General features: G+C 42.8%; 3 protein-coding genes across 4 annotated transcripts; 1 reads left to right on the top strand and 2 right to left on the bottom strand.

Moving 5' to 3' along the window:
* On the bottom strand, window positions 2,880-4,809 carry LOC8065684. Its single transcript, XM_002466888.2, has one exon. It carries the CDS (start codon window positions 4,279-4,281, stop codon window positions 3,076-3,078), a length of 1,206 nt encoding a protein of 401 aa, XP_002466933.1. The 5' UTR covers window positions 4,282-4,809; the 3' UTR covers window positions 2,880-3,075.
* Window positions 10,772-11,956, top strand: LOC8065152 (mitochondrial import inner membrane translocase subunit TIM23-1). The gene has a single exon (XM_002464316.2). It carries the CDS (start codon window positions 11,091-11,093, stop codon window positions 11,676-11,678), a length of 588 nt encoding a protein of 195 aa, XP_002464361.1. The 5' UTR covers window positions 10,772-11,090; the 3' UTR covers window positions 11,679-11,956.
* On the bottom strand, window positions 12,359-15,816 carry LOC8065685 (molybdate-anion transporter). 2 transcript variants are annotated; one of them, XM_021451195.1, is made up of 8 exons: window positions 15,493-15,816; window positions 15,190-15,334; window positions 14,923-15,091; window positions 13,909-14,179; window positions 13,555-13,817; window positions 13,253-13,468; window positions 12,928-13,039; window positions 12,359-12,818 (listed from the first exon to the last, which is right to left on the bottom strand). In XM_021451195.1, exons 1-8 carry the CDS (start codon window positions 15,641-15,643, stop codon window positions 12,781-12,783), a joined length of 1,365 nt encoding a protein of 454 aa, XP_021306870.1. In that variant the 5' UTR covers window positions 15,644-15,816; the 3' UTR covers window positions 12,359-12,780. The 2 variants fall into 2 exon arrangements, with proteins under 2 accessions (XP_021306870.1, XP_002466934.1); XM_002466889.2 differs by having other exon boundaries at window positions 12,359-12,824; window positions 15,493-15,814.

Below are 26,362 nucleotides of genomic sequence, written 5' to 3' on the forward strand. Positions count from 1 at the left end.
ATCCATGGCACACGCTTAGTAGGCAGTATGGTCTTCTCTCTCTAGTTTATATGCTAATTCCTGAACCAGTTCATCTGGAATCAAAAGGCACAAACAAAAAAAAAAGGCATTAATATTAAAATAATTCTATGAACACATGGGAGCCTACAGTAATATCATATATATTACGGTAGTGGGAGATTAATGTCCTCTAATTACATTTACAGAAGAGACAGTATATGCTAAACAGAAAAGAGAAAATGATAAACTGAGATCCTGTTGCATGAATCAAGGTTCTCTGTTCCTATTTTCATATACAAAAACATGCAACGCCCAATTGCAGAGTTACATTCACAAAAGAGGACTAGACTGTTCAACATCAATATGAGGAGTTCCTCTGATTTTTTTTTTCTTCCACTTGCTTACTCAAATTATGAACTGCATGTTCCACAAGCAAGCAACAGTCTTCAGAATCAGCAGCTCTTGAAGCCAGAGGAAGGAATGTTTTGCAAAGGTTTTTTACCGAAGTGCAGCATCTAACTTAGGAATTTCCACTATATCCCTCCCATGCATATCTTGAATAATCCATGTTCTTGCATCTCGTGTCCCTTTTTCTCTGTCCAAAGTGATGCCCATGTGAACTCTGCAGCCTTGATTTGAACAATACAGGGTTGAGCTCAATTACGCTTGACAATACAGAACTTTTTATTCCCAGCTCGAGAACCTTGATTTGAACAAACTAATCCATCAAGATCACTCATATTCGTGTGACTCTTTCGAACATCAAAACCCATCAGAGACCACCATATGTCAACCAAAAGTCCCAAGCTTCATCAAACCCACTGAATGTCATATCCATTTAGGAATCCAAAAGGGAGTTGCATTCGCTCTGAAATTGAGAATACTGTCTTTTTTTTTTCTTTTTTTTTTTTTTTGCCGAACTACTACAAACAGAACAGGGCAAAAAAAAAAGGGCATGTCCAAGGCTGTACATGACCATGTTCAGGAAAAGATAGTCTGAACTATTACAAAACAGATCAAGGGCCACAATGTAACAAGAACACGGACAAAATGGAACAAGGTATAGAGCAAACCTTGTAGGCAATTCATCGAGCAATGGATGGAGAATGTATGCTCAAGTGCACGCAGGGGCAGTAGCAGCACCTTCATGAGCGATGGGAATTGGGAAGAGGTGCTTGAGTGAGTTCCATTGTGCGGCAGCCCGCCAGGCGCCGGTGCCCCGTCGCTTTCCTCTTCACAGCCCGATTCATCTCATTTGGATGGTTTGCAGCCTACAACCCAACGATTTTCCCTAAGTTGGGAGTGGAAAAAAATCCTAGAATCAACTCAGCACCCTGGGACCTAACTCATTGCCTTAGAAGCTTCAAAGTTTCACATAGAGCTCCTTTGGATCAATCATTTCCCATGGGAATTGGAGGGGATTGAGAGTGAAATTAGTTTAATTCCCCCTCAATCCACTCCAATCCCTAAGTAGAATGGTTGAATCCAAACCAGCCCTTGTGGTATAAGAGATGTGAAAAAAAATTACTTCCAAGGTATTGAATATTTGCATATAGGCAAGTGTTATGCATAATAGGTGCCCATAGTTATGTCACGAGGATCATCAAGGAGCACATAGTACATAGTTATGTGCATAAGAGTATCCGCCGAATCTTTTTCTCGCCCAATAAGAGATCACCAAGGAGCACAAACCTCAACTAAATGGACATGTGAAGTTTCTACAAGGTATTCCCCAATATATATTTTTTAAAAAGATCCGGAACATTCCGGCTTTGGTTAATAAGCCGTACTTTTTCTATCAGCCAATATTGTTTTTCTCTCACAATAAATCAGCGAATGGTATTTTTAGCCATGGCTTTTTAGACCAACAAACACGCTCTCTAAGGCAGCTTACACAGTAAGAAGCGCCCCCCTATAACAGCCTAGGCTGCATAGGGCAGGAAACAGAGGTAACATTACTCGCTGCCTATTCCACTTGTTAAACTTTAACACCTGTCACATCGAATGTTTGATACATGCATGGAGTAGTAAATATAGACTATTTATGAAACTAAAAACACTGCTAGAGAGTAATTTGCGAGACGAAACTTTTGAGCCTAATTAGTTCATGATTGGATACTAATTATTAAATAAAATGAAAATACTACAATATGTGTTGAACTCTAACAACCCTAACCAAACATCCTCTGGACTAACGTTGTTGGATCAAGTGCCAGACGTCGGACTAAGGATCAGCGACGGGCTGTGTCTTGACTCTTGACCCATTCTGTCACCGGAAGTTGAATGAACCAATCTTCAATGTCCTCCTTGTCTTCCCATCCAGATGATCTCATTTTTTCACACAAACGCCGGTTAGCTACCAAGTTCCATATGACACAGGTGCATTCGAAGAAAAGGTGTTGAGCAGTTTCAAGGTTCCTTATGCACAGGGCGCAGAAGTAGTTGTTTTTCCAACCACGCAGCATAGCTTATCTTGTAAGAGCAGCTAGAGGAAGAACTTACACTTGGGAGGGGCCCAAACTTCCCAGATCAGAGATGGGAAAGAGGAGAGTGTGTGTCCAGCAAATTGTATAGTATAGGCTGACCTTGTGGAGAACTGGCCTAAGCTTTCAAGGTTTCAAGTTATGGAGTCTTCTTCATCGTCGTGTAGGTTCCGGTTGACCGCCTCAATCTTGCTCCATAGACTGAAGAACTCATCCAGCAGGTTAATGATTCAGGTTATGTGCAATGCCTGTCATCCATTTTCTATTGGTGACCGCTTCTCTGACCGAGCGTTTCTTTCTTCTACTGTGTTTGTAGAGCAGTGGATAGGAGGAGCGAGGTGTCTCACTATTTAACCAGTTGCTGTGCCTGTGCTAAAAGGAAGCTTTGCGTTCGTATCATCGGCTTATCGCGATCAGAAAGCACCTCCATTTTATTTTTATTTTTAGTAGGCGTACTACAGGATTAACGAACGGAGGCACTAGGAGTTCACTAGTTTGTGTGACTGAGTAATCAATCCCCATCACAAACAAAAATTGTACTGCTAACTATAGCAAGCATAAAGACAAGATGACCAGTTGACCACGACCGTAGCTAATAGTTGGGGAAGAACCAGCCACGGCGAGCCCACCCGGTCGAAGAGGGTCCTTGCCGGCCGTCGTCCTGGCAGATGGTCTCCTCGTGGCGCGCCGACTGGCTCTCCATGCCCAGCACCCTGACGACCCCGTCCGGCTGGCCCTGCCGGTCGACGAGGAAGATGCAGTTGGCGCGGCAGCAGGGGAACTCCGCGCCGGAGAGCGCGAACGCGCGGTTCCTCCCCAGGAACAGATTGTTCAAGCCGATGTCCACCACGCGCACCAGCCGCACCGCCCCATCCCCGAGCCACTCCACCCTGTGAGCCTCCACCGCACGCGCGTCGCCGCCCTTGTTGCCGCCGTCGTCCACGGCGAGGCCCGCCATGCCGACGACGTCGTCGTCCGAGTTGTACACGACGTCGTCGTGCACCGAGACGAGGAGCAGCTGGCCGCCGCACTCCACCAGGTGCGTGTCGACGACGCGCCTCCCACCGCCAGGGAGCTTGTCGTCGTCGTCGTCGTCGTCGTCCGAGGCGTCGGCGTCGCCGTCCGCGTCGACGTGCTCGAGCGGGATGACCGCGGGCGCGTCCCCGTCGACCTCGCAGATGCAGATCCGGGACTTGAAGGCCACGTAGAACCGCCCCTCGTAGTGCTCGACGCCGGCGTAGCCGGGCACGCGGAAGTCGAGCCGCGCCCACGCCCCGGTGGCGGAGCTGTAGTAGGCGAGGCAGGTGGTCGGGAACCCGACGGCCACCGCGGCCCACTCGGCGGCCGTGGCGGGGTCGGCCGACAGCACGACGGTGGTCAGGTCGAGCCAGTTGCTGAAGAAGCCGATGGGCGGGAGGTGGACGCGCCGGCCGGTCAAGGGGTTGAGGAGGAGGATGGCCTTGGGGCTAATCCTGGGGTCGGAGAGCGCGAGGTAGCCGTGGGAGGACGAGGAGAGGTAGTCCAGCCCCGGTGGCACGTTGGCGGCGAAGGGCAGGAGGCCGCCGCCGGGGGAGAGCCAGAACGACGACATGGCGCCGGCGGCCCGGCCGGAGCGGTCGGTGACGGATCCGACGAGCCAGGGGCGCGGGCGCCACGCGGCCGCGGCGGCGCCCCAGCCCGCGCAGACGGCGCGGAAGCGGATGCGGTCGACGTCGGAGGGGAGGAGGGCGAATACGGTGAGCAGCAGGTCCGCCGGCAGCGAGGACCACCCCGTGCCGCCCCTGCCGCCGCACGCCATGCCCGGATGAGGGCGCCGAGGAGAGGGAGAGGATAGCTGACGAACAAACTGGTTGACCCCTAACCTGTACCTGTCTGCGCGCGGAATCGGTTTCTTTCACGGCGCAAGCAAAGAATGCGGCCGAAAAGGCAACGCGGTCGCGCGGGCATGGCCTGGCCGTCAGGCCCGTGCCAGCCAGTTCGATGCGAATCAGAAGGTCCTCCGCCTCGAGGTCGAGGGGGATCACGATCACGCGGACGCGGACGCGGACGCGGAGCATAGCGGCGTGCGCGCGCGTGATTTGGATGACACGACACGATGGACTCGTGGATGGTGATGTACTGACTACTGAAGCGCGTGCGAGCAGTAGGGTGGTATACCGGTGCACGATCCGGTTTGGTTGGTGTTGACCTTGACCGGCGATGAAGGCAACCCGGCCGGCTTGAGGTACCCATACCTGTTGGTGTTGGTGGGGGTACATAAAAACACCAACTCCTCCAAAGATTTCTTTTTTTTTTTTCGAAAGCCGCTGTAACGAATGAACGGTGTACCTTCCGACGAAGGACCCGAGACAAAAAAAAATATAGATTTTTTTTATAATTAGACAATAATTAACAAATACAAACAAAAATACTACAATAACCAATCAAAAAGTTTTTGCATCTAACCAAAGGCCAAAGTCACGATCAATCTTCATGAACAAGAATGAGGCCTCATTTAGTTGCAAATTCTTTTGCAAAATGAACACTATTATATTTTTATTTGTATTTGATAAATATTGTCCAATCATGAACTAACTATGCTCAAAAAAATATCTCGCAAATTATAGATAAACCACAAGATTCGATGTAATAGAAAATCTTAAAATATTTTTCGCAATTTTTAGAAAGTAAACCATGCCTGAATTTCGTTGCAAAAAAAAATCCGAATCTATAACTTGACCGGTTCAACAAGGAACTGCCTCTGGCCATCATGCACGGTGGATGAAGATGCCATATCCATATCTTTCCGTGATTTTCTTCAACAAACCACACTTTGTGCCGCGAGTAAACAGGCGTCGTTGGCTTGCGATCTTTACGGTCGCGTGACAGCGGTGTGCTAACTGCAACTGACCAATTGTCCCTCCACTATCGGCCGGTTTTGCTGAGGCCTTGTTTACTTCCCAGAAAATTTTGCAAAATTTTCCGCATTCCCTGTCACATCGAATCTTTAGACGCATATATGGAGTATTAAATATAGACGAAAATAAAAACTAATTGCACAGTTTGGTCGAAATTGACGAGACGAATCTTTTGAGCCTAGTTAGTGCATGATTGAAAAATATTTGTCAAATACAAACGAAAATGCTACAGTGTCTGTTTTGCAAAAATTTTTAGAACTAAACAAGGCCTGATTTTCATTTGCTCCGAGTTGCTACTTGCGAGGCAGCGTATACAAACACAAAGTTATAAATGACCACTTGTATATACGCATACGCATGAAACGCGGTTCTCAAATTATCTTCAACAACAATACTAAAATACAAGACTCATTCAATATTTTGATAGTGCTACACATAAAAGGTTCAATATCTTTTTATAAGGGGAACATATCTAGTGCAAACCACAACCTCCGTGAAAACCTGTGCAAACCATAGTAAAAAAATTGTCTAAATTCATTAAAAAAATCACACATGTAGATGATTTGATGATACACAACATTGTAAAATATCTTGTCTAAACTCAACTTTGTTTGTGAGATATAAAAATAACAAATTTCAAGCCAGAAAGGTGTCCACAAGATTTGCTACAAATTTATTATTTTTATATCTCACAAACGAATTCGAGTCTGGATAAGATATTTTACAAGGTTGTGTATCAGCATATCATCTACATGTGTGATTTTTTTGGTGAATTTAGATAACTTTTTTGCTATGGTTTGCATAGGTTTTCACGGAGGTTGTAGTTTGCACTGGATATATTCCCATCATATAAGACCCAAAAGATAATCATTTCTGCAAATAGGTGTAGGTTTGCCGGAGCTCATATTTACATTGTGTCTCTCAGGCAACTCAAAATAGGTCTCATATATAGATACTTTGTTGTAAACTAATTTTAGTTCTTCTGCTACCTATTTTGGATATAGGAGTACGTATGTAGATCTCCTATTGGAGACAGTCTAAGGCATGTCATTAGAAAATACTTATATTATTTAGCCTATGTTGTAATGAAACTTCTATTGACACTGGCGTAAATGTCTGTTTGTGCTTCAAAGGTACTCCCTTCCTCCTAAATTATAAGTCATTCTAATTTTTTAGGAAATCAACACATCCCAAGTTTAGCCAAATTTATATAATAAAATAATAGTATTATCAAATAAGTATTATTAGATTTTTTATTAATTGTATTTTTATAGTATACTTATTTGATGTCATAAATTTTTGTAATTATCTATATAATTATGGTCAAACATGAGATGCTAACTCTCTAATAATATTAGAAGGACTTATAATTTAGATACCTAGGTTCCTATTCAACAGGACACAGACATGTTCTTATGGTCTATTTGAATACCTGGGGTTAATTGTTAGCTAGCTAAAAATCAAAATTAAGTCTAGTCCATATAAATAGGATGATTATAGGTGAGTTGATTCTTTTAGCTAAATTTTCAACTGGTTATTAGCCAAGTAGCTAAACGACACTAAGGTCTTGTTTAGTTGGTGAAAATAATTTTTATGTCATAATGGATATACCGGCACATATTTGAAGTATTAAATATGGACTAATAAAAAATAAATTACATAGCTCGTCTAGAAACCACGAGAGGAATTTATTAAGACTAATTAATCTATCATTAATACATGTAAGTTACTGTAGCAATTACAGCTAATCATGAGCTAGTTAGTCTTAAAAGGTTTGTTTCGTAATTTACAACCAAACTGTGTAATTAGTTTTTTATCTATATTTAATATTTCATGCATTTGTCTACTCCCTCTGTCCCATAAAGCTTCAACTAAGAGTTATTCTAAGTTAAACTTTTAAAATTTTGACCGAATTTTTAGAAAAAACACTAAGATTTATAGTACTAAATTAATACCATTATATTTATCATAGAATATATTTTTATAAGATACTCATTTTATATCATACATATCGATGCTCTTTTAAGTTAGTCAAAGTTAAAAAATTTGACCGGCACAAATTCTAGAGTTGAAAACTTTCATGGACAGAGGAGTAAACATTTGATATGATGGTTGAAAATTTTTTGGGTGGGAGACTAAACAAGGCCTAACTAATTTGAATTTTAGTCTCAACTAGCAAAAATGCTCGTGCGTTGCAATGGGAGAAAAAACTATTAAATCTATATCTATATCTCTATTACCTAATTATATATATACACACACAAGTGTTATTCTACACCTTAGGTGTAGAATACTATTCTACACCGAAGTGTTATAATTCAGTAATGTTCAGTATTCGTGTTTCAGTATTGTTCAGTATTTCATGGTCCTGAGTGTTGGACAAGATGATACTGAACACTCTCCAGTACAGCTCAGTATTTTTTGTACTCAATTTTGACTTGCGGTATAGAATAATATTTTACACCTAGAGTGTAGAATAGTGTGTGTGTGTATATATATATATATATATATATATATATTTGTCCATTTATTTTTTTGTCTAACTACTGAACGATGGAGAGTTTCTTTTATCTGGACTTATATATATAACCTATGCTCATATGAGTTAGAATAACTTGCGTCTAAACTAATATGAAGTAAGAATTCTAATATAAATACCTCACATCCTAAGTATTCTAAATAGAACTCTTAATAGTCAAATAGAAAAAGATAAAAATTACGTTCTTTATTTTGCTCCACTTTCTTTATTTAGTTAGATGTGAGGCAAAAGAAAAATCAATATCCTAATATGTAGTACTTTTTTCTTCTTCTAATAATAAAAATGCAAAATTTCTGATCGTTCTGGATTTTAGGAGTCCAACTATTCGCTTGTTTCGGTCTAAAATTGGTTTAAACTTGTGTTAGGATTCCAAGTTAGATTTATCTCATAACTTTCCTTTTTTTCCTAAACCAATTGAAACAGGAGTCCTCGTGCCATAAATAGAAAATAAGCAAATAATAATAATAGAAAACCAGATCCGAATGAGAGAAGTATCGTTTAATTAATCTTATTAATCTTATCGATGGACATATAAATATATGGTGGACTGAAATTTTTATCTTTCCTTATCTATACTTATCTATAAAGAGCCAAAATTTCAGTTTGCCAATAGATTTCTTCTGCCGCCATGTCCGAGCCATGTCCGTTCTGTCCGCCCCGGTTCAAATCCAGCCTAAATTTTCGTTAGATAATTTTTCGTCTGGGTGGAGACTTGAGTCCATACGATATACAAGAAAATATCATCGGGCAAAATAAAAAACATAGTAATCCGCTGGATCTCGAGCCTCAGAGAACTCGCCTGGTACTAGATTCTAGATCGAGTCCAAAACAAAATCAAATACAAATCACGTACCATATACCAGATTCTAGATCCAGATCGAGTCCAAAACAAAATCACGTACAAATCAAGTACTATATATTCAACGTCAACAGCTTCGTGCCTTCCCCTGCATCAGGCCCATCAAGCACGAAGATCTGACCAACGCATGTAGCGGTAGGCGCGGAGGAGATGCAGAGAGACTGGAGGAGCGAAGGGAGCGTACGGTGCTGTGGCGGTGCTCGGCGCCGACAGTGAGAACGAAGGCGAAGAGATTGAGGAAGGCGAGGAAGGCGTAGAGGGCGACGGAGGTAGGACGCGAGGTCCTGAAGCCACCCATCAGTATCGAGCTCCGGCGGCAGCCGCTCCAAGGCGGAGGTGGAAAGCTCTCTCTTCACTTCGGGAGTGGTGGTGGTCTAGGAGAAAATGCTCATGTCCTACTTGGTCAGCCACCAATATATCATCATCAATCCGTGTTTTGAGGTGGCTGTCTCGCGTGCCGGTGTACGGCCAGGTACTTTTTTCTCCTTTATTTATTTTTCTTTTGATTAAGGTTGTATTTAATTCCCCGTGAAATACAAAAATACAAAATATATTCTTTTTATGAATGTGTTTAGTTCTATCCAAAATGCTAAAATTTTTAGGGTCCAAAATATATAAAGCTACTTTTTTGGACTTTTTTGGCTTTTGAGGCCAAAATTCAAAATGACAACTATTTTATCAAAAAATTTAGATGGTGTTTAGTTTCATTTTGCAGAATGGTGTGGGGAACTAAATAGGCTCCTATGGCGGCAGCGCGACTCATTGTGGCACTGGGCGGACGAGAGCATGGGTCTCCTCCATGCAAGTCGTGGCTCCAGGTGGATGCAAGAGGTGCGCACTGGGTCTTGTAGCTAACCTAAGGCGAGGAAGGTGAGGCCACCAAGGAAGAAAGACATTTTTGCTTGTTTGTTATTATATATATAATTAGGTAATAAAGATATAGATAGATTTGATAGTTTTTTTCCTCCCGTTGCAACGCACGGGCATTTTTGCTAGTAATATATATAATTGTGAAAATTTCAGTCCACCATATCTTTATATGTTCACTGGTCTAAAGATTAACTAAATGATGCTTCTCCTCTTCAGATTTGGTTTCCTATTATTTTTAGCTTATTTTCTGTTTATGGCACGAGGACTCCTGGTCCAATTGGGTTAGGGAAAAAGAAAAGTTATTGGCCGAATCTAACTTGGAAGCCTAACACGAGTTTAAATCAATTTTAGACTGATACAAGCGAATAGTTGGGCTTGACCAAAATCCAAAACGTCAAGAAAATTTGCCTTTTATTATTAGAGAAGAAAAAGAAGGGACTATAGGACTTTGATTTTTCTTTTGCCTCCGATTGACATCTAACTAAATAAAGAAAGCGGAGCAAAATAAAATACGTAATTCTTATTCTTTTCTATTTGACTATTAAGAGTTATATTTAGAATATTTTAGGATATAAAAAATCTATTTATATTAGGACTTTCATTTCATATTGATTTAGACGCAAGTTATTCTAACTCATATGAGCATGAGTTATATATATAAGTCCAAATAAAAGAAACTCTTCATTGTTCGGTAGTTAGAGAAAGACAGACAAAAAAAATGGATGGACGAAAAAAAAGAGACTGAAATTTTGCTTATTTATTATTAGATCTAGATATAGATATAGGAGTATATAATTAGGTAATAGAGATATACATTTTGATAGCTTTTTTCTTTTGTTGCAACACACCGACATTTTGCTAGTAATTACTCCCTCCGTCCCTGAAAGAATAGATTTCTGGCCTAAAAATTTGTCCCCAAATAAATCAATTTCTAGGATATATGGTCCCCACTGCTCGCCTCGTATTCATTGTGGCATCCAAAACGCACACGCCTCGTCTCTCTCTCCTTCATTTAGTGGTGGACAGTTGGCTGGATGAGTAAATGACGTGAATCTTAATGGTGAAACTCATATTAATTAAGGATAACTTGGTCATTTGGCAGCGATGCTAATAAGTCTGAAACTTGCTAGAAATCTATTCTTTCAGGGACGGAGGGAGTATATATATTAGAGAAAGATTAATAAGTTCTGGCTGATCCCGATTCGGACATATCCTTGCTTTGATCACAAGAAAGAAAATCCAGTTATATCTCCATACAAAGGGGGAAAAACTCGGCTGGAGTGTCCAGGTTCTGTCAATAAAACATCGAGGTCCTCTTCGCAAAAGGCGGCTACCAAAACGCTCCTTTGCCTTCCCTTCCCCACTTCCCCGGCCCCTGCCTCCCGCCGCCGACAGCCCGACACCACCACAAACCCTAGCAGGCTCCACCCCCCGCCGCCGCCATGTCGGACCCTCGGATGTTCCCGTCCGGTTCCGACGACCGCACCGACCCCTCCGACACCGAACGCCGGCTGTACAATCCGTACCAGGACCTCAACATGCCCTACAGCTACCGGACGCTCTACGACCTGCCCACCTCGCCGGAGTTCCTCTTCCAGGAGGAGGCCCTGGCGCAGCGGCGCTCGTGGGGTGAGAACCTCACTTTCTACACGGGCGTCGGGTACCTCTCGGGCGCCGTCGGCGGCGCCGCCCTGGGCCTCCGCGACGCCGCCAGGGGCGCCGAGCCAGGGGAGACCGCCAAGATCCGCGCCAACCGCGTGCTCAACGCCTGCGGCAGCTCCGGCCGCCGTGTCGGGAACACGCTGGGCGTCATCGGCCTCATGTACGCCGGGATCGAGAGCGCCATGGTCGCGGCCCGCGACCGCGACGACTGGGTCAACAGCGTCGCCGCTGGGCTTGGCACGGGCGCGCTCTTCCGCGCCGCCAACGGGCCGCGGTCCGCCGCCGTCGCAGGCGCCCTCGGCGGGATCCTCGCCGCCGCAGCTATGGGGGGCAAGCAACTAGCCAAGAGATACGTCAATGTCATATGATCGTCAGGTCGTGTTTTTTTGGTAGCAATGGTTCGCATGAGCGAACAAATGAATGATAATCCGTGCTTTGTTAGTCACGTAAAACCAGCTGAATGGGAAATTTTGAGCTGCATTGCAATGCAACATCGTGCTTGTATTATTAATACGTGCATTGTGGCGTTGTTGAGCAATTAGATCTGGTCTACTAGTGTGATCTTGTCTGGAGATGTTTAGTTCTGCTTCGTGCTTTATTTATATCTTTATTTATGTTGAGCGATAGATGGAGATCCGTTTCTCTCTTTCTGTGTGTTCTGGTGATGTGAGATTAACAATCAATAGTGCCCAGGGATGAGAGATGGCGTCTGGTTTTCTCGTGATTTGTACGAATTGAGGCAGTCAGGCAGGTTTAATGTCTGCACCACTATCCTCATTTCATACCATGATGTTTTTTTAAAAAGGGTAACCAAACCTTCATAATTACCTTCATAATTCATAAAAATACGACAGAAAAATTACAGATTGGGCAGTAGGACCAGCAATTTTTTATCGTCACGAAGTCTTCGTAAAAATAAAGTGCAGATTAGGGGGCCTAATGACGGCAGCTTGAAATATTTCTATAATGCAAAATACCATTATCAACCGACACCTCCATTGTGAATCGTCAGTGCATATTAGAAGTATAAAACAGCACAAAGAGCACAAGAACAAAACGACAGAAGACGTTTTACTTCTAGATTGTTGGTCGCTAACGAGTGTCTTTTCTCACTTTACTCAGCGTTTGCATCCAAAATGAGCGATACAGGCTTCCATATGATACTTCTGGCATTTGAATACAAATGTCAACCCTATCAGAAAACACAAGAAGAAAATATGGGGAAAACGTGGGGAGGCTATACCGAGCTCCACTGCCGCGTGTGGCACAATAGTCAGGACTTGCTACATCATGTTCTCTATATCATGACAAAACTGTAAACTGCACTAGCACCAATCCAACACACTAAACTGCATTCTGTTACAGTCGTTACAGCCTTTGGATATCGATATTATTCAGCAACCCCATGGGAACAAATCAAAGATTGGGGCCATTTTGACTTCTGATTCACTTATATGGTCTTGTTGTTTTCTAAGGGTTCAAAGGCTCATCTTCTGCAGTCATCTCCACTGCTTCTGCAGGAAAATTATCATAGTTAGAAACCAAGAAGATCTACATCTGATTCGGAGATGGAAAAAATGGTCTATGCGATATTAGCATAGAGCAATGTGAACATACTTGTCGATCTGTGAAGATCAGAGACAACCATTAAGCGCCTCTGCAAGATTGCTGCCATAAATAGGAAAATGGAGCACATGCCGAACATGACAGTTATTGGGAATGCATTCACCTGCACGACAACATTTGTGAGAAAATAATAATAATAACTGAGACAAGACGTCCTAATATGTAGACCAAATTTTAGAGGAACTTCTATTTATCCACATGTTTCAGCTGAACAGGTTTATGAAGTCCTTGAGTTCTTTCATTGTTAGTATTTTTTTTAAAAAAAAAACATGAATCTGGAAATAGGAGTTTCTCTCAAGTTTTTTTGGTTGCTTACATTGTATAGCACCACGCAAACAAACAGGTTGAGTGGTATACGGAAGAAATTCATGATTGTGCTTCTTGCCTCCTCAGGAATATATTGAGATCTCATCTTCATGATCGATGGCCAAAATATACCAACACATGACTCAAAGGTACAGAAACCAAGAAGCTGTAAGCAGCCTCCTAACGAAATGCTACCACCTTTCTCCCCAGAGGGAGGTACTAGGAACTGTAAAACATAAACAGGCAATGTTAGTGTCAGAGAGGGAGAGAAAGAGGGGGAGAGAGACTGCACGATGTGATCAGCAGACTTACATTAGTGACAACAGGGAGGAAAAGAGTAAAGGCCGATACAGAAAACACGATTTGCATATAACCTTCAACCTTCAGCTTCCGAGCTAACAAACGAGAAGCAATTGAACTACCCAGCATTGAGGAAAGCATGAAAGTAGCAAATATGAAGCCGTGAGGAATTTCCTCATCCTTTGGGCTCAGAGCAGGAGTCCACAGGAAAACGAAAGTATACATTGATCCCTCAAACAATGACTGTATGGCTCCAAGCAATGCAATCTTCTCGTCTGAAATTTCAAGAGAGTTCCTTCCGTGTCAATTTTAAAACTCACTAAATTTATCAAGCCATTTTCCTAAGCTAGGACAGGTAAAATCTACCTGAAGCAATGGCTTTAGCTGCACCCTTGAACTGGGTTATCAAGTCCTTGCTGTCAGAAGAATCTCCGTAGTTCTCACCCCATGATGATAAGATAATTGCCATTCCTATTGCTAGGAAGCAAGCAGCGGCATCAAATGGAGCCACAGGACCAAAACCCATGTTATCAGCAAGAAAATTTGCAAATAGCCCAGCAACAATGGCCACTAGACCATTGCCAAGAAATATAGCCTTGGAGAATGTTATCGACAACCATTGTGGATCAAATCCTTTCTGTACAATAACAGTTTAAATTTGCCCATTGTCAGCAAGAACAAAAGGGAAACCGTAGGAATTGACAAAACAATGTCATCAATGGCTTATCATTAGAAGAATAAAAAGAGCAACGTTGATTATGGACAGAAAGAACAGAGCATTGCAGCATTGATTATAGACAAAAGGAACAGTGCATTGCATTGATATTCAAGCAATGGACTTCTCATGATATTTGTACATTTCGGCACAGAAATCTACTAATTATCAGTGGGGCATCCATCATCCTGAAATATCTAATAGGACTAGGCCACAGTTTTAGTTGCTGACTTGTTCTGGTCAAGCATGTGAACACCAGATAGTCCAGATCTGCTGACAAGGGCTTCAAATCAAACAAAAGAGAAAATAAATAGACTGCAACTTAGTGATCCTGATGCACCGTGTTCTGCAATGCAATCATCCTCCAAAAAAAATATTACCATAATTGTATTATAATCCAGGTAAGTTCATTTTTCTATACCTGAAAAGTCATTCTATATAGTGTATTGACACTCTAGAACTAGAAGTCAAACCTCCCAAGTATTTTATCTTTTGTTAGCTTCAGTCAACCAATATACCGACTACTGGCAACAAATGTAGACAAAACCAAAAGCAAAACAAGTCCAAAATCTAACTAATAGTAGCTGTTTTCAAGGGGATAACGAAGAGCTTATTAGGATTAAAGGTATTAGCATTACTGCGGATAGAGAGATCTGGGCAGCTACCTTGTTGTGCTCGGCGACGAGCCATGACTCAAACGCTGAGAAGAGCAGCGAAGTGGCAATGCCTCCAAGGACGCGGCCAACCATAAGAATTTTGTACTGGGGGGAGTGCTTGGTGAAGCAGCTGAGGATGTAGGTGATGCAGTAGGTGACGCACGCCCTCTTCCGACCCCTGGCCACCCAAAATCCATCAACCTCGTCGCCAAACCCACCAAAACGGAACGAAGAAATCGACTGAATTCATCCAAGGCGGAGGGGAGGCGCACGCACTTCTTATCCGCGAGGGATCCGACGATGGTACCGAAGAGCATGGAGGAACCGAAGCCGGCGATGAAGAGGCGGCCGATGTCGCCCTTGTCGAAGCCGTACTGGCTGTAGAGGTAGTACACGTAGGGCCCCTGCAGCCAGTCCCCAGCTGCACCATCCATCCGCCGGAGCGCAACAACGTCAGAGAGACCACCAAACCACCAGCGGCATTGCGTCCCCGAGTCCAGATCTGGAGGAGGACGCAGTGCCGCGACGCGACGGGGATTCGAGGGAGGGATGAACCAGGGAATCAGGAGGGAGGCGTACACATCATGAGGGAGTAGACGAGGATGTAGTTGTTCTTGAAGGAGTTGAAGGCCGGGGAGGTGGCGACGCGGTCCTTGCCGGACTTGCCGAGCTCCAGCGCCGCCACGATGGCGGCGAGCGCGCCGAACACGAGGTAGTAGAACATCTCCATGGCGGGCCGGGGAGAGATCGCGAGGGGTGGAAGTGGGGGAAAAGGGTGGTGGGATTTGGGGGGTGGCGATTGTTGAATAGGATTTATACGGCGCACCGACTTGGCTTCTTCGTCGTCCCGACTCCCGACGGGATTTTGGTGGCGAGGCAGCAGTGGGGCACTGGAGGCACTCGGGTGCTGGTGGTCTGACCGTGGTGTGCCGTGTGCGCGTGCGGCGTGCCGAACGGTTGGCTGGGCCGCACCCGCACTAGGGCGGGCAGGTGGCTCCTGCCTGCCGTGCCGGTGCGGGCTGAATTTCAAAATGTTCAAGCTTGTTGCTTGCACTTGTATTTTAATATTGCTTTTTACCAGTGTAGCATGAGTGCACCATATTTTATCTTTCTTAAGTTCACAGTATGTGCACATAATAATCACCTATTTAAGTTGAGTTAGTCTCATATTAACTTCTCATAACTGAATTAATCTTTTATTGTACTAGCATTTATTATGGACCTTGAAATGTGTCGATTTTATAAGATTAGGCTAAGCCCAATTAAATTAAAGCTAACAAAAATAGTGACTTAGTTCATTAGTATTGGCACAAATACCATAAAACCAAATCGTACATCCCATTACAACCTACATGTTTGCTAGTCATATAAAAACATGATTGCTCAAAATCATTCCTCTTGGTTTAGATGGGTGCATGAAGATTTGGATCTTTCTTCTATTTCCTGATTAATTAATATCAGAAAACAAGAACGGAAGAGAGAAAAGGGAGGATGAGACAGCTAGGGCTAAATAGACATTTCAAACCTCTATTAGATGTTGACAGGAGTGGCAAAGAGGGAGAAAAGAATGAAACAATGGTGTAAAGGTCATGGTAACTTTTTTGATATGGGATATAGATTTTTTTTTGTAGTGGCTTTTAGGAAATCAACTCTAGTATGTCTAACTACTTCCACAACTAGATCTGAAAACCGCAACTTGATTTCTTCCGACGTGGAGCGAAGGCAAGAGGCCAAAGTTAGGAAGCAATTTGACAAAGCCCTTGGAAGTTGGCACAGCCTCAGAGCATCTCCATGAGGCTATGTAAAACGGAACTCCAAAATCAATGGTTTGGAGGGTCTAAAAAACTAGAAGGGAATTTAGAAAACAACACTCCTTTGGAATAATGTCCAAGAAACAATACAAATAATTAGTGAATTCACATAATAGCACCAGAGGCACAAATGTGTTCACGAAACAACACTAAAGCCAACTAATTTGTAAGCAGGGGGGAGACACACCTAGGGATGGAAAAACCTTTCATGAACAACGAAAGGGTTATTCAAATGATATCCCTATAGATTCCCCACCCTGAAAAAAGCAATGAATTCTAAGAGGATTTGCGTTTCCAAAGTAGCCACAATGTAGATAGCAAGTCTTGCCCAAGTAGAAAACATGGAATAGAGAACTCCAAGAAAAAAATAAATCAGAGTATAGTATCTGTTAGACACGATTTGGGCCTTCGCTTCGTGTTGTAAAACTAGAGTTCACAAGGTAAGGACGGACCCTTGAAAATGGTCTAACAACCAAACATTTTTGGCCATTGGAGGACTTGTTGGACCAAAGTGAACTAAAAGAAATTCGGTCATCTATCAGTAGAAGCCAAGATCGAAACCAGAATTTCAATTGTCTAGTCTGGGATAATTATATCCACTGCTAGTGGCAAGAAGCCCAGAACTACAAGGGCCAAAAAGTCTGCAAGGAGTGACAATGGATGATGTTTTAGATTAGAATGATATATAGGAATGTATATTTGATCAACTTGAACCCTATTGTGGTGTTTCTAAAGTGCATTTTAAACCCTAAACCCTCGGACCAGGGGTGGAGCCCAGTGGAGGTGAAACTGGGCTCCCGCCCCCCTTGTAACTCAGCAACACTAGTACTGCCATGTAGGATTGAGTGAAAAGATTGCGTGAGACAGTTCAAGCGGCACCGGGGCAACAACATTCTGGCCTTTGTTTATTACGTCTACACCTATGAGCTACAGGAACTGCAACAGTTGTAGGGACTGCACACCTATGACATGATTGATGAATCATCTAATCCTCTCTCTCGTCCATAAATCTGCTACAAGAACTAAACAAGGCCTAAATTTGTCGTGTACAGAGATTGCATTACAATCTGCTGCTTTCTCGCTGGCTTTGTTTAGTTCCCAAAAATGTTCAAGATTGCATGCATGAAATATTAAAAATAGATAAAAATAACTAATTGTATAGTTTATCTGTAATTTATGAGATAAATCATTTAAGCCTAGTTAGACGTTAAACAATAATTGTCAAATACAAACAAAAGTGCTACAGTAGCAAAACCTAAAAGTTTTGGCGAACTAAACAAGGTCTAATTTAATACTTCCTATTGATGATAAATCTGTAATGGTAATTTAGCCCCCCCCCCCCCCCCCCCCACGCTCCGCCACTGCCTCGGACCATTGTTACTACATGGCTTTTTCATGGAGGTCAGCGCTGAATGCTTTGCAGAAGAAACATTTATCCTCTGCAGCTGCAGTGGGCCTTGGTCAAGCGTAGACAGACATCCAACACGCATGAAAAAAAAGAGACGGAATGTCAGCCCAAGCAGTTGGGCCTCCGTCTTCGACTTTCCTATGCAACTGTCTGGGCTTGGGCTGTCGATTGGGCTACAGACATCAGGATTCTGGACCGGATCTCCAGAAAACAGAAGAAAGAAAAATTGTGCATCAGCAATGGACCAATGACAACAGACTTGCATTCAGGAGACCAAAGGAGAGAGCAATAACAACAGAGTGAGAACACATGAACTCTGCTTTTGGACTAAGGCCTTGTTTAGTTCCGAAAAGTGAAAAGTTTTCGGTACTGTAGCATTTTGTTTGTTTGTGACAAATATTATCCAACCATAGATTAACTAGGATCAAAAAATTCGTCTCGTAATTTACAGCTAAACTGTGCAATTAGTTTTTGCTTTTGTCTATATTTAATGTTTCATACATGTGCTACAAGATTCGATGTGGCGGGGAATCTTGAAAACTTTTTAGTTTTCAGGGTGAACTAAACAAGGCCTAACCAAACGATAGTAAAAGCAGCACAACAAGAATCTCATTTGGATTTTTGTTCCTGATCCCGGAGACTTTCACGAGTTCACGTTAGGTATAATAAGCCGGAAACAAAGCGAACTGCGTGCTTTGTTTATCCAGAAATTCCCTCTCGGCTCTCGCACTGATGACCGGCCGTCCAGTGCTGGAATTCCCGGACGTCCCATTCACGTGAGCACACGTCCAGATAAAAGACTAGGAGGCAGCGGCGTGACATTGGCCAACGCCAACACAGAGACCTGCCTTTACAAGCCATTCACGACACCCACCCCACTGCCCCCTTGGTTGCAATTGCATCAGCGTCACCTCGCTGACCAATACTACTATCGTTGAGCGGCGCGGCGGGCGTTTGTGCAGTTAGGTCTCATGGTCATGGATGAGCGTCACGCAGCAGCTCCTCCTCGATCTCAACTGATCCGAATTAGCACATGCGATTACGCGATGCCAACGCAACGCATGAGCTTTTTCTGTTTCTATGTTTACCTTTGCAGAATTCCGTGGGGGGGGGGTCATTATCCAGAATAGCTTATGGCAATTGACATGCTTGGCTCTGATGGATTGGAGTGGATGGAGGGAGGGAGTGCTTTTTACCTGTCACCATCACCGTTGCGTTTCCTAGCGGTGACGTGAAGCCAAGCCAATTTCATTTGGATGGCTCAGGCTGAAGCCATTCATTTAGATGGCTTCTTCAGAATATACTAATACTAATATACTGCATTAGCCACGGCTACGATAATAAAGGTAGACGTGACCCTATATTCTGCCTATTCTGTATGCGTGGTCACATTTCCTTCGGTGGCTGATCCACTCGTTTTGATTCTTCTTCAATAGAAAGGTAAGTCTGCGAGCTTTCTAATTGAGGACTTCTACCAATCGTACCAGTCATCGTGGCCAATATTTTATTCAGTTTGGCCTCCTCTTCCGTTCTCCTGATGACAATTTTGCCGATTTCTTAACCTCTAAGGTTCAAAGGTTCGCTACTGAAGAAAAATAACTGCACAGACAAAAACCTACCACGGTTTCATCGCTGAAACATTTACTGTGCAAGAATTGACGGTTCTTCACTGGTCATAATACTCCACTCGTCAGGGCGGGGTTTCTAGATTTCCTAATGCCAATATGTTCTTAGCAATGCTGATGCCTGATGAGTGTGCCAAATGCGATCAATCGATCTTTCTAAAATAAAGCTCGTCAGTGGAATGCCACTCTGGCTTTCAGTTCCAGCTGCCAAGTGTGTCCCTTTCAAGCTACTCTGCGCGTTCAGCTGTTAGCAGCGCGCATAGGTTTTCATTCATTCATAACCTGAGATTTGCTCGTAAACAGCTGTTGAGCAAATCTCAGGTTACAAAAGAAAAGCATGGGTTCAGGTGAGAGCTGACACTTTCCTGTGTTGTCCAAATGCAATTCCAGCTGCAAAGCTTGCTCTGTTTTGCTGGAGAAACCTGCCGAAAGCTACACGACGTGTGGTCCTGCACCAATTAGTGCTAATGGAATCGATGCTAGTAGTATTGTCTTTTTCCAAAATCCAGTGCAGGATTCACATGAACAGAAAGACACGGAATGAGTTGCTTTCAGATCAAAATCCGCGTAGTAGTAATACTACAACAAAATACAATGGCAAGATTGCAAGAAATGTCATAATGTCTAGCTAATATGAACAGAGATGGCATAATGTTTTGCTGAATTTGCAAGGTTGCAAACAAAAAAATAATGCATGGCACAAAACATACGGAACATATTCGCCAACAACTTCACCTTTCGGTGTGTAATAAGCATATATTATTTCGTTCGTGCACACATTTTTTTTCTGTCGATTTTTTATCAGCATCTAGCCTTTTTCCTGTTTGTGGCCCTAGCCCAGGAACAGGGGATCGATTAAACGCACACACCGCCGACCCAAAAAAAAATATATTCTTGAGGGAAAATGTATGTGTGCTGGTAAACGATCGGCGCCGCATCGCTCGCTAATGCATCTCACTATCTATCTCTGAATCTAAGGCACCAGAATATTCATGTCCTCCACGGCTCGATAAGAACTTGTGCATGCCATCCTGCCTAAATTCTGAAACCGATCGTTTGCTCAGGTCGATAGGTATCGAGAACTGCTCATCGTTTTCGTACTAAAACCTGCGACGTCGACGCCGCGGGCCGGATCTTTGGGCAAAGCAGATTCTTCCACAAGTATCGCTGCAGGTTAGATACCACCTCTTCGCTGTCGGATGGCAACATGAGCTTAGGCCTTGTTTAGTTCAAAAAAATTTGCAAATTTTTTAGATTCTCCATCACAACAAATCTTTAGACGCATGCATAGAGTATTAAATATAGACAAAAATAAAAACTAATTGCACAGTTTGGTCGGAATTGACGAGACAAATCTTTTGAGCCTAGTTAGTTCACGATTGGATAATATTTGTCAAATACAAACGAAAATACTACTATTTTTATTTTGCAAAAAAATTTGAAACTAAACAAGACCTATATATAGCAATAGCCATGGAGAGTTTGCTCCAAGGATGCAAAGCCACTAGAAGTTTAGCTAGTTTTGCTGCCTCTTCTCCTTCTCCGTAATTGAATGAGAGAAAATCTGGTCTCCCTTGCACATGGGCCGTGGAGCAAAGAAAAGGGAAAATTAGGTTAGCAGCAGCAGCAGCTGATTCATGTCGGCATAACTTACAAGGCTAAGTCTTGTTTAGTTCGTGAAAAAAAATGAGGTATCATAACGAATGTGTCGGAAGAATTTTGGAATGAGTTTTCGAATACATAGCTCGCATAAAAACTACTAGACGAATTTATTAAGCTTAATTAATCTGTTATTAGCGTATGTAGGATTACTATAGCAATCATGTCTAATCATAGACTAATTAGGGCCTTGTTTAGTTCGCAAAATTTTTCAAGATTCCCCGTCACATCGAATCTTGCGGCACATGCATGAAGTATTAAATATACATGAAAACAAAAACTATTTGCACAGTTCATCCGTAAACCGCGAGATGAATCTTTTGAGTCTAGTTACTCTATAATTGGACAATGTTTATTAAATAAAAACGAAAGTGCTACAGTGCCGTTTTTCACCAGTTTTTGCGAACTGAACAAGACTTAGGTTAAAATATTTGTCTTGTGATTCACAATAAAACTGTACCATTAGTTTTTTTTATCTATATTTAATGCTCCATGTATATGTCCAAAGATTGGATGAAACGTATGGAAAGTTTTGAGACGAGGAACTAAACAGGGCCTAAGCAAACAAGGCCAAAATTTCTTTCAAACAACGCTATTAAACAAAAAGCTTGGCTGATTTGTTTCGCTCCACAAGTCAAGTATGTGTGCGAATCGTTTGAGTTGGTAGTGGGTGTGTTTTATTCGCCGCGGCATCTTGGAGAAGTTTTGGCATGCATTATTCGTGTTGACTACTAATAAACACGCGGCGTGCATTTGTAGGTTTGTATTGACCGCATAGAACTTTCTAATATTATTGTACTGGTACATTGCTCAGCTTAGTACTGGACGCCGGCCAGTCCCCACAAGCAGCGTTCGGAGTGGCAGTCGACGGAGGTAGCAGGAGCACTTGTCTACAAGGAACGAACAGTAGTAACGACCGAACCGCTCCGCCGGCTGCTGATCGACCAGGACGGGACGGCCATCCAGAATCAGAGACCACCCATACAGCTGGCCGAACATGTCCCGCGACGATTCGGCCGTCCATCCCCGGTCCCTCTCGCCCGTTGGCCGTCGTGGGCTTTGCGCTCTGGCGGCGAAGATTCGCCCGGGAGCGGGGTGGAAAGCGACCGCGGAACCCCCGGACCGGACGTGGCAGGCCGCCGTGCCGCAGCAGCGCGAGCCTGGACCTGGACGGCTGGACGCGGACCGCGGACGCGACGCGGGATCCCCATCCGCCGGCTCGGACCACCACCGTTTCGGGCCTTCGCGTCGCCCGCGCCGCGCCGTCCATATCCCCGAATCGGCCAGCGCACGAAGCGACGATGCGCGCCGCGCGCGCGCGCTTCCCCCACTTCTCCGGACGCGGACCAGCACGCACCAGGCATATGCAGGCAGGCACCCACCCACCAACGCGCACGGCCGCGCCAGGGCTCGTGCGCGCCGCGCGTTTACGCAGCTGCTTCCTAGTACTGTACTTTTGGCCCGCGCACGCTTGAGTGCGAGTCTGCGAGATGGATGCAGGTGGCCATTGGGTGACACCGACCTGACGTACTACAGCAACCGGCCGGATAACGCTGTTCCATGTCATGGCGTGAGTTTAGCGAAGAAACACGGAGACCAGGTAGCAGTAGTATTAGGCCTTGTTTAGTTCAAAAAAATCTGCAAAATCGATATCGACACTGTAGCATTTTCGTTTGTATTTGACAAATATTGTCCAATCATGGACTAATTAGACTCAAAAGATTTGTCTCGTCAATTTCGACCAAACTGTGTAATTAGTTTTTATTTTCGTCTATATTTAATACTCTATGCATGCGTCTAAAGATTCGATGTGACGGGAAATCTGAAAAATTTTGCAAAATTTTCTGGGAACTAAACAAGGCCTTGTTTACTTCTAAATTTTTTTGCAAAATGTGTATAGTAGCACTTTCGTTTGTATTTGACAAATATTGTCTAATTATAGACTAACTAGGCTTAAAAGATTCGTCTCGTCAATTCCGACCAAACTGTGTAATTAGTTTTTATTTTCATCTATATTTAATACTCTATGCATATGTCTAAAGATTCGATGTGACGGGAAATCTTAAAAGCTTTGCAAAATTTTTGGAAAACTAAACAAGGCCTTAACACGCCTGCTTACTTACTTATTACACCTAACACCAGTTAGGCGTGACCGCTTTCATTGCGTAGCGTGCCATGTCTCCTCCGAAAACAAGCTTATCAGGCCGGTCGGTTGCTAGAGAAGAAACACGTCGGCGACTTTTTTCAGCTGATTGAGGTGTGGCATGCCACGCATATTGACCACGTTGCTTTCGGGGGTCCGGCATCGGAGTTAAGGTCAGTCTCCATGCACAATGTCACTTTACGGTTTCACATACCCACACGTCATTAAAATTAAAATAAAACTATCTATAAAATAACTCCGGTAATGAAGCATTTCACTTTGTTGTTTCCAAGGCTAAGCAAAATATTAAATTGCTGCAAAATGATTGGATCACATGCAAAATGGTGAAACGATTTGGCCCTTACTGGGGATTTCATTCTGTTTCACCGTGTGAAAAACAACGCCCGCGGAGTTTCACCATGGTGAAACTATTTCCTTCTCTCTCTCCTCTTCGTTGCATGCAAAAAGTGCAGTTTTGTTGACATGGCGCTCTAATAAATATGCATGACATCCTGGTGAAACTCTCACTAAGACCAGTCTCAATGGATAGTGTCACTGCACGGTTTCACATAGCAACACGTCATCGAGATTGAAATGAAACCATCTATGAAATAACCCCAGCAATGGAGCATTTCACTTTGTTGTTTCCAAGACTAAGCAAAGCATTTAATTGCTGCAAAATGATTGGATCACATGCAAGATGGCGAAACGATTTGGCCCTCAGTGGAGATTTCATCCCGTTTCACCGCGTGGGAAACAACGCCCGTGGAGTTTCACCATGGTGAAACTATTTTCTTCTCTCTCATCTTGGTTTCATGCAAAAAGTATAAATTTACTGACATGACGCTCTAATAAATATGTATGACATCCTGGTGAAACCCTGTGACCTGACCTAAGGCGCGTAGTGGATGGGTGCTAGGGAAGACTGGTATTGTTGTTGGGTCAATGGGTCACCAGAGTTCAACTACCGATCTTGATTGTTAAAGTTTACGTATTTGGTGGGCTCGTCGAGCTAGTAGTTTTTTTTTTAAAAAAAAGGAATTGTTCAAAGGAAACCTGCTGGTTCATGACTAGGAAGCCCACCTGTACGCAATGCATTTCTTTTTTTATATATTCATATAGCCGATGTACTGTGACTACTGCCACGGTCTAATCAAGTCAGCGATTATGGGTTCAAGTGGCGGAATGGAAGAATACCCGGCCGGTGACTAGGCGAGGAAATAGTAGTTCAAAGAACGCATCGTTTTTCTTAAATTCCAATTCTTTTTATTTACTTGCCATGAAAAAATGTTCCTAAAATAACGAGTATGCAGTTTAACGCCGAGACTAGTTTATCACAAACTTTTTCCTCCTTTTTGCCGAGACTGGTTTTTGCAAATATAATACGCGCTACTGTATATAGTACGTGAGCATCATCACAGAGGAACCCGGGCGGGGGAATCAGAAAACTTCCAGTTGAGGAACGGCTTTGTTTAGTTGACCGTGAAATCCAAAAAGTTTTTAAGATTTCCTGCCACGTCGAATCTTGCGGCACATGCATGAAGCATTAAATATAGACGAAAATAAAAACTAATTACACAGTTTGACTGTAAATCACGAGACAAATCTTTTGACTCTAGTTAGTCTATGATTGGACAATATTTACCACAAACAAACGAAAATGCTACAGTTCCGAAAACTTTTCAGTTTTCGAAACTAAACAAGGCCGAAGCAAACTTGATCGAAGATTTTTTTTTAACAGGGAGGTTGACGTCTGTTTTGATGTCTATTAGCGTAAATTATAGTTTGTCTACGCGAAAGCATGCATATTGCTGAAGAATGATCCATGCATCGCTGTAGGATGATTAAAGCCTTGTTTAGTTCGTGAAATTTTTTTGGTTTTCATAACTTTAGCACATTCGTTTGTATTTGGTAATTATTATCTAATTATGGACTAAATAAACTCAAAACGTTCTTCTCGTAAATTATAATTAATTTTTATTTTTATTTATATTTAATGTTTTATGTATACGTCAAAGATTTGATGTGATAAGGAATGTTGAAAATTTTTGAGAACCGGACCTGGCTTAACAGAGACTTGTGGAATAAAATCGAAGTACATGACTATTTCTTTCACTGGTGACATTAAAAATTGGGTGGAACAAAGTCAAATTAGAGATGATACGTAATTACGTATATAGCTCTCCAGGGTTGCAAGAGATGGACAACAGGGACGTGGATAACACTAGCTAATCATTGGAGATTACAATATATTCACAACTGGTGCAGTGCTGTTCTGAGCCCGCGCGTAGCACCATATATTTTTAGGAAAATTGGCCTCTAGCATCGTTTCGATGGTAAAAACGATGGTTCGGTTTTTTGGCAGAAAAGTAGCACCATCGATCGCTGCAGCAAATCTAGGGAGGTTTTTTTCTTTCTCTTTTTTTTTGACAGGCGTCGGTCGATCAACAACGGAACAACTTGAAACAAGGTGACATGACATGTCATGGCATACGATGCGGTACGCGTAGGTCATAATCAGTATGTTGAGTATAGGAGTACATCCTTTAATATAAATACATTCGTATTCAAAATTTATCTTAAAACATAAGATATTGTAGAGGACAAAATCTATTTTTATATTAAATACTTTATATTTGTCAACTAACCACTACTAATTATATTCATGATAGCATTTAGTTAGAAAATAAGAAGAGCATATGTATCTTTTATGTTCTTTTTTTAATTTGTCTTAAAATTTTTATAATACAGTATATTATAGGACATAAGGAATAAGTATATATACAGTATATCTTCTTCTTTA

This window comes from Sorghum bicolor, chromosome 1, assembly GCF_000003195.3.
Source record: "Sorghum bicolor cultivar BTx623 chromosome 1, Sorghum_bicolor_NCBIv3, whole genome shotgun sequence".
Lineage (NCBI taxonomy): Eukaryota > Viridiplantae > Streptophyta > Magnoliopsida > Poales > Poaceae > Sorghum > Sorghum bicolor.

Coding starts and splice junctions, on each gene's coding strand:
- LOC8065152 (XM_002464316.2), top strand. CDS start 11,091: ATGTCGGACCCTCGGATGTTCCCGTCCGGTTCCGACGACCGCACCGAC.
- LOC8065685 (XM_002466889.2), bottom strand. CDS start 15,643: ATGGAGATGTTCTACTACCTCGTGTTCGGCGCGCTCGCCGCCATCGTG. Junction 15,335..15,492: donor CGTCTACTCCCTCATGATGT/GTACGCCTCCCT, acceptor TGGATGGTGCAG/CTGGGGACTGGCTGCAGGGG. Junction 15,092..15,189: donor GGATCCCTCGCGGATAAGAA/GTGCGTGCGCCT, acceptor TTGGGTGGCCAG/GGGTCGGAAGAGGGCGTGCG.
- LOC8065684 (XM_002466888.2), bottom strand. CDS start 4,281: ATGGCGTGCGGCGGCAGGGGCGGCACGGGGTGGTCCTCGCTGCCGGCG.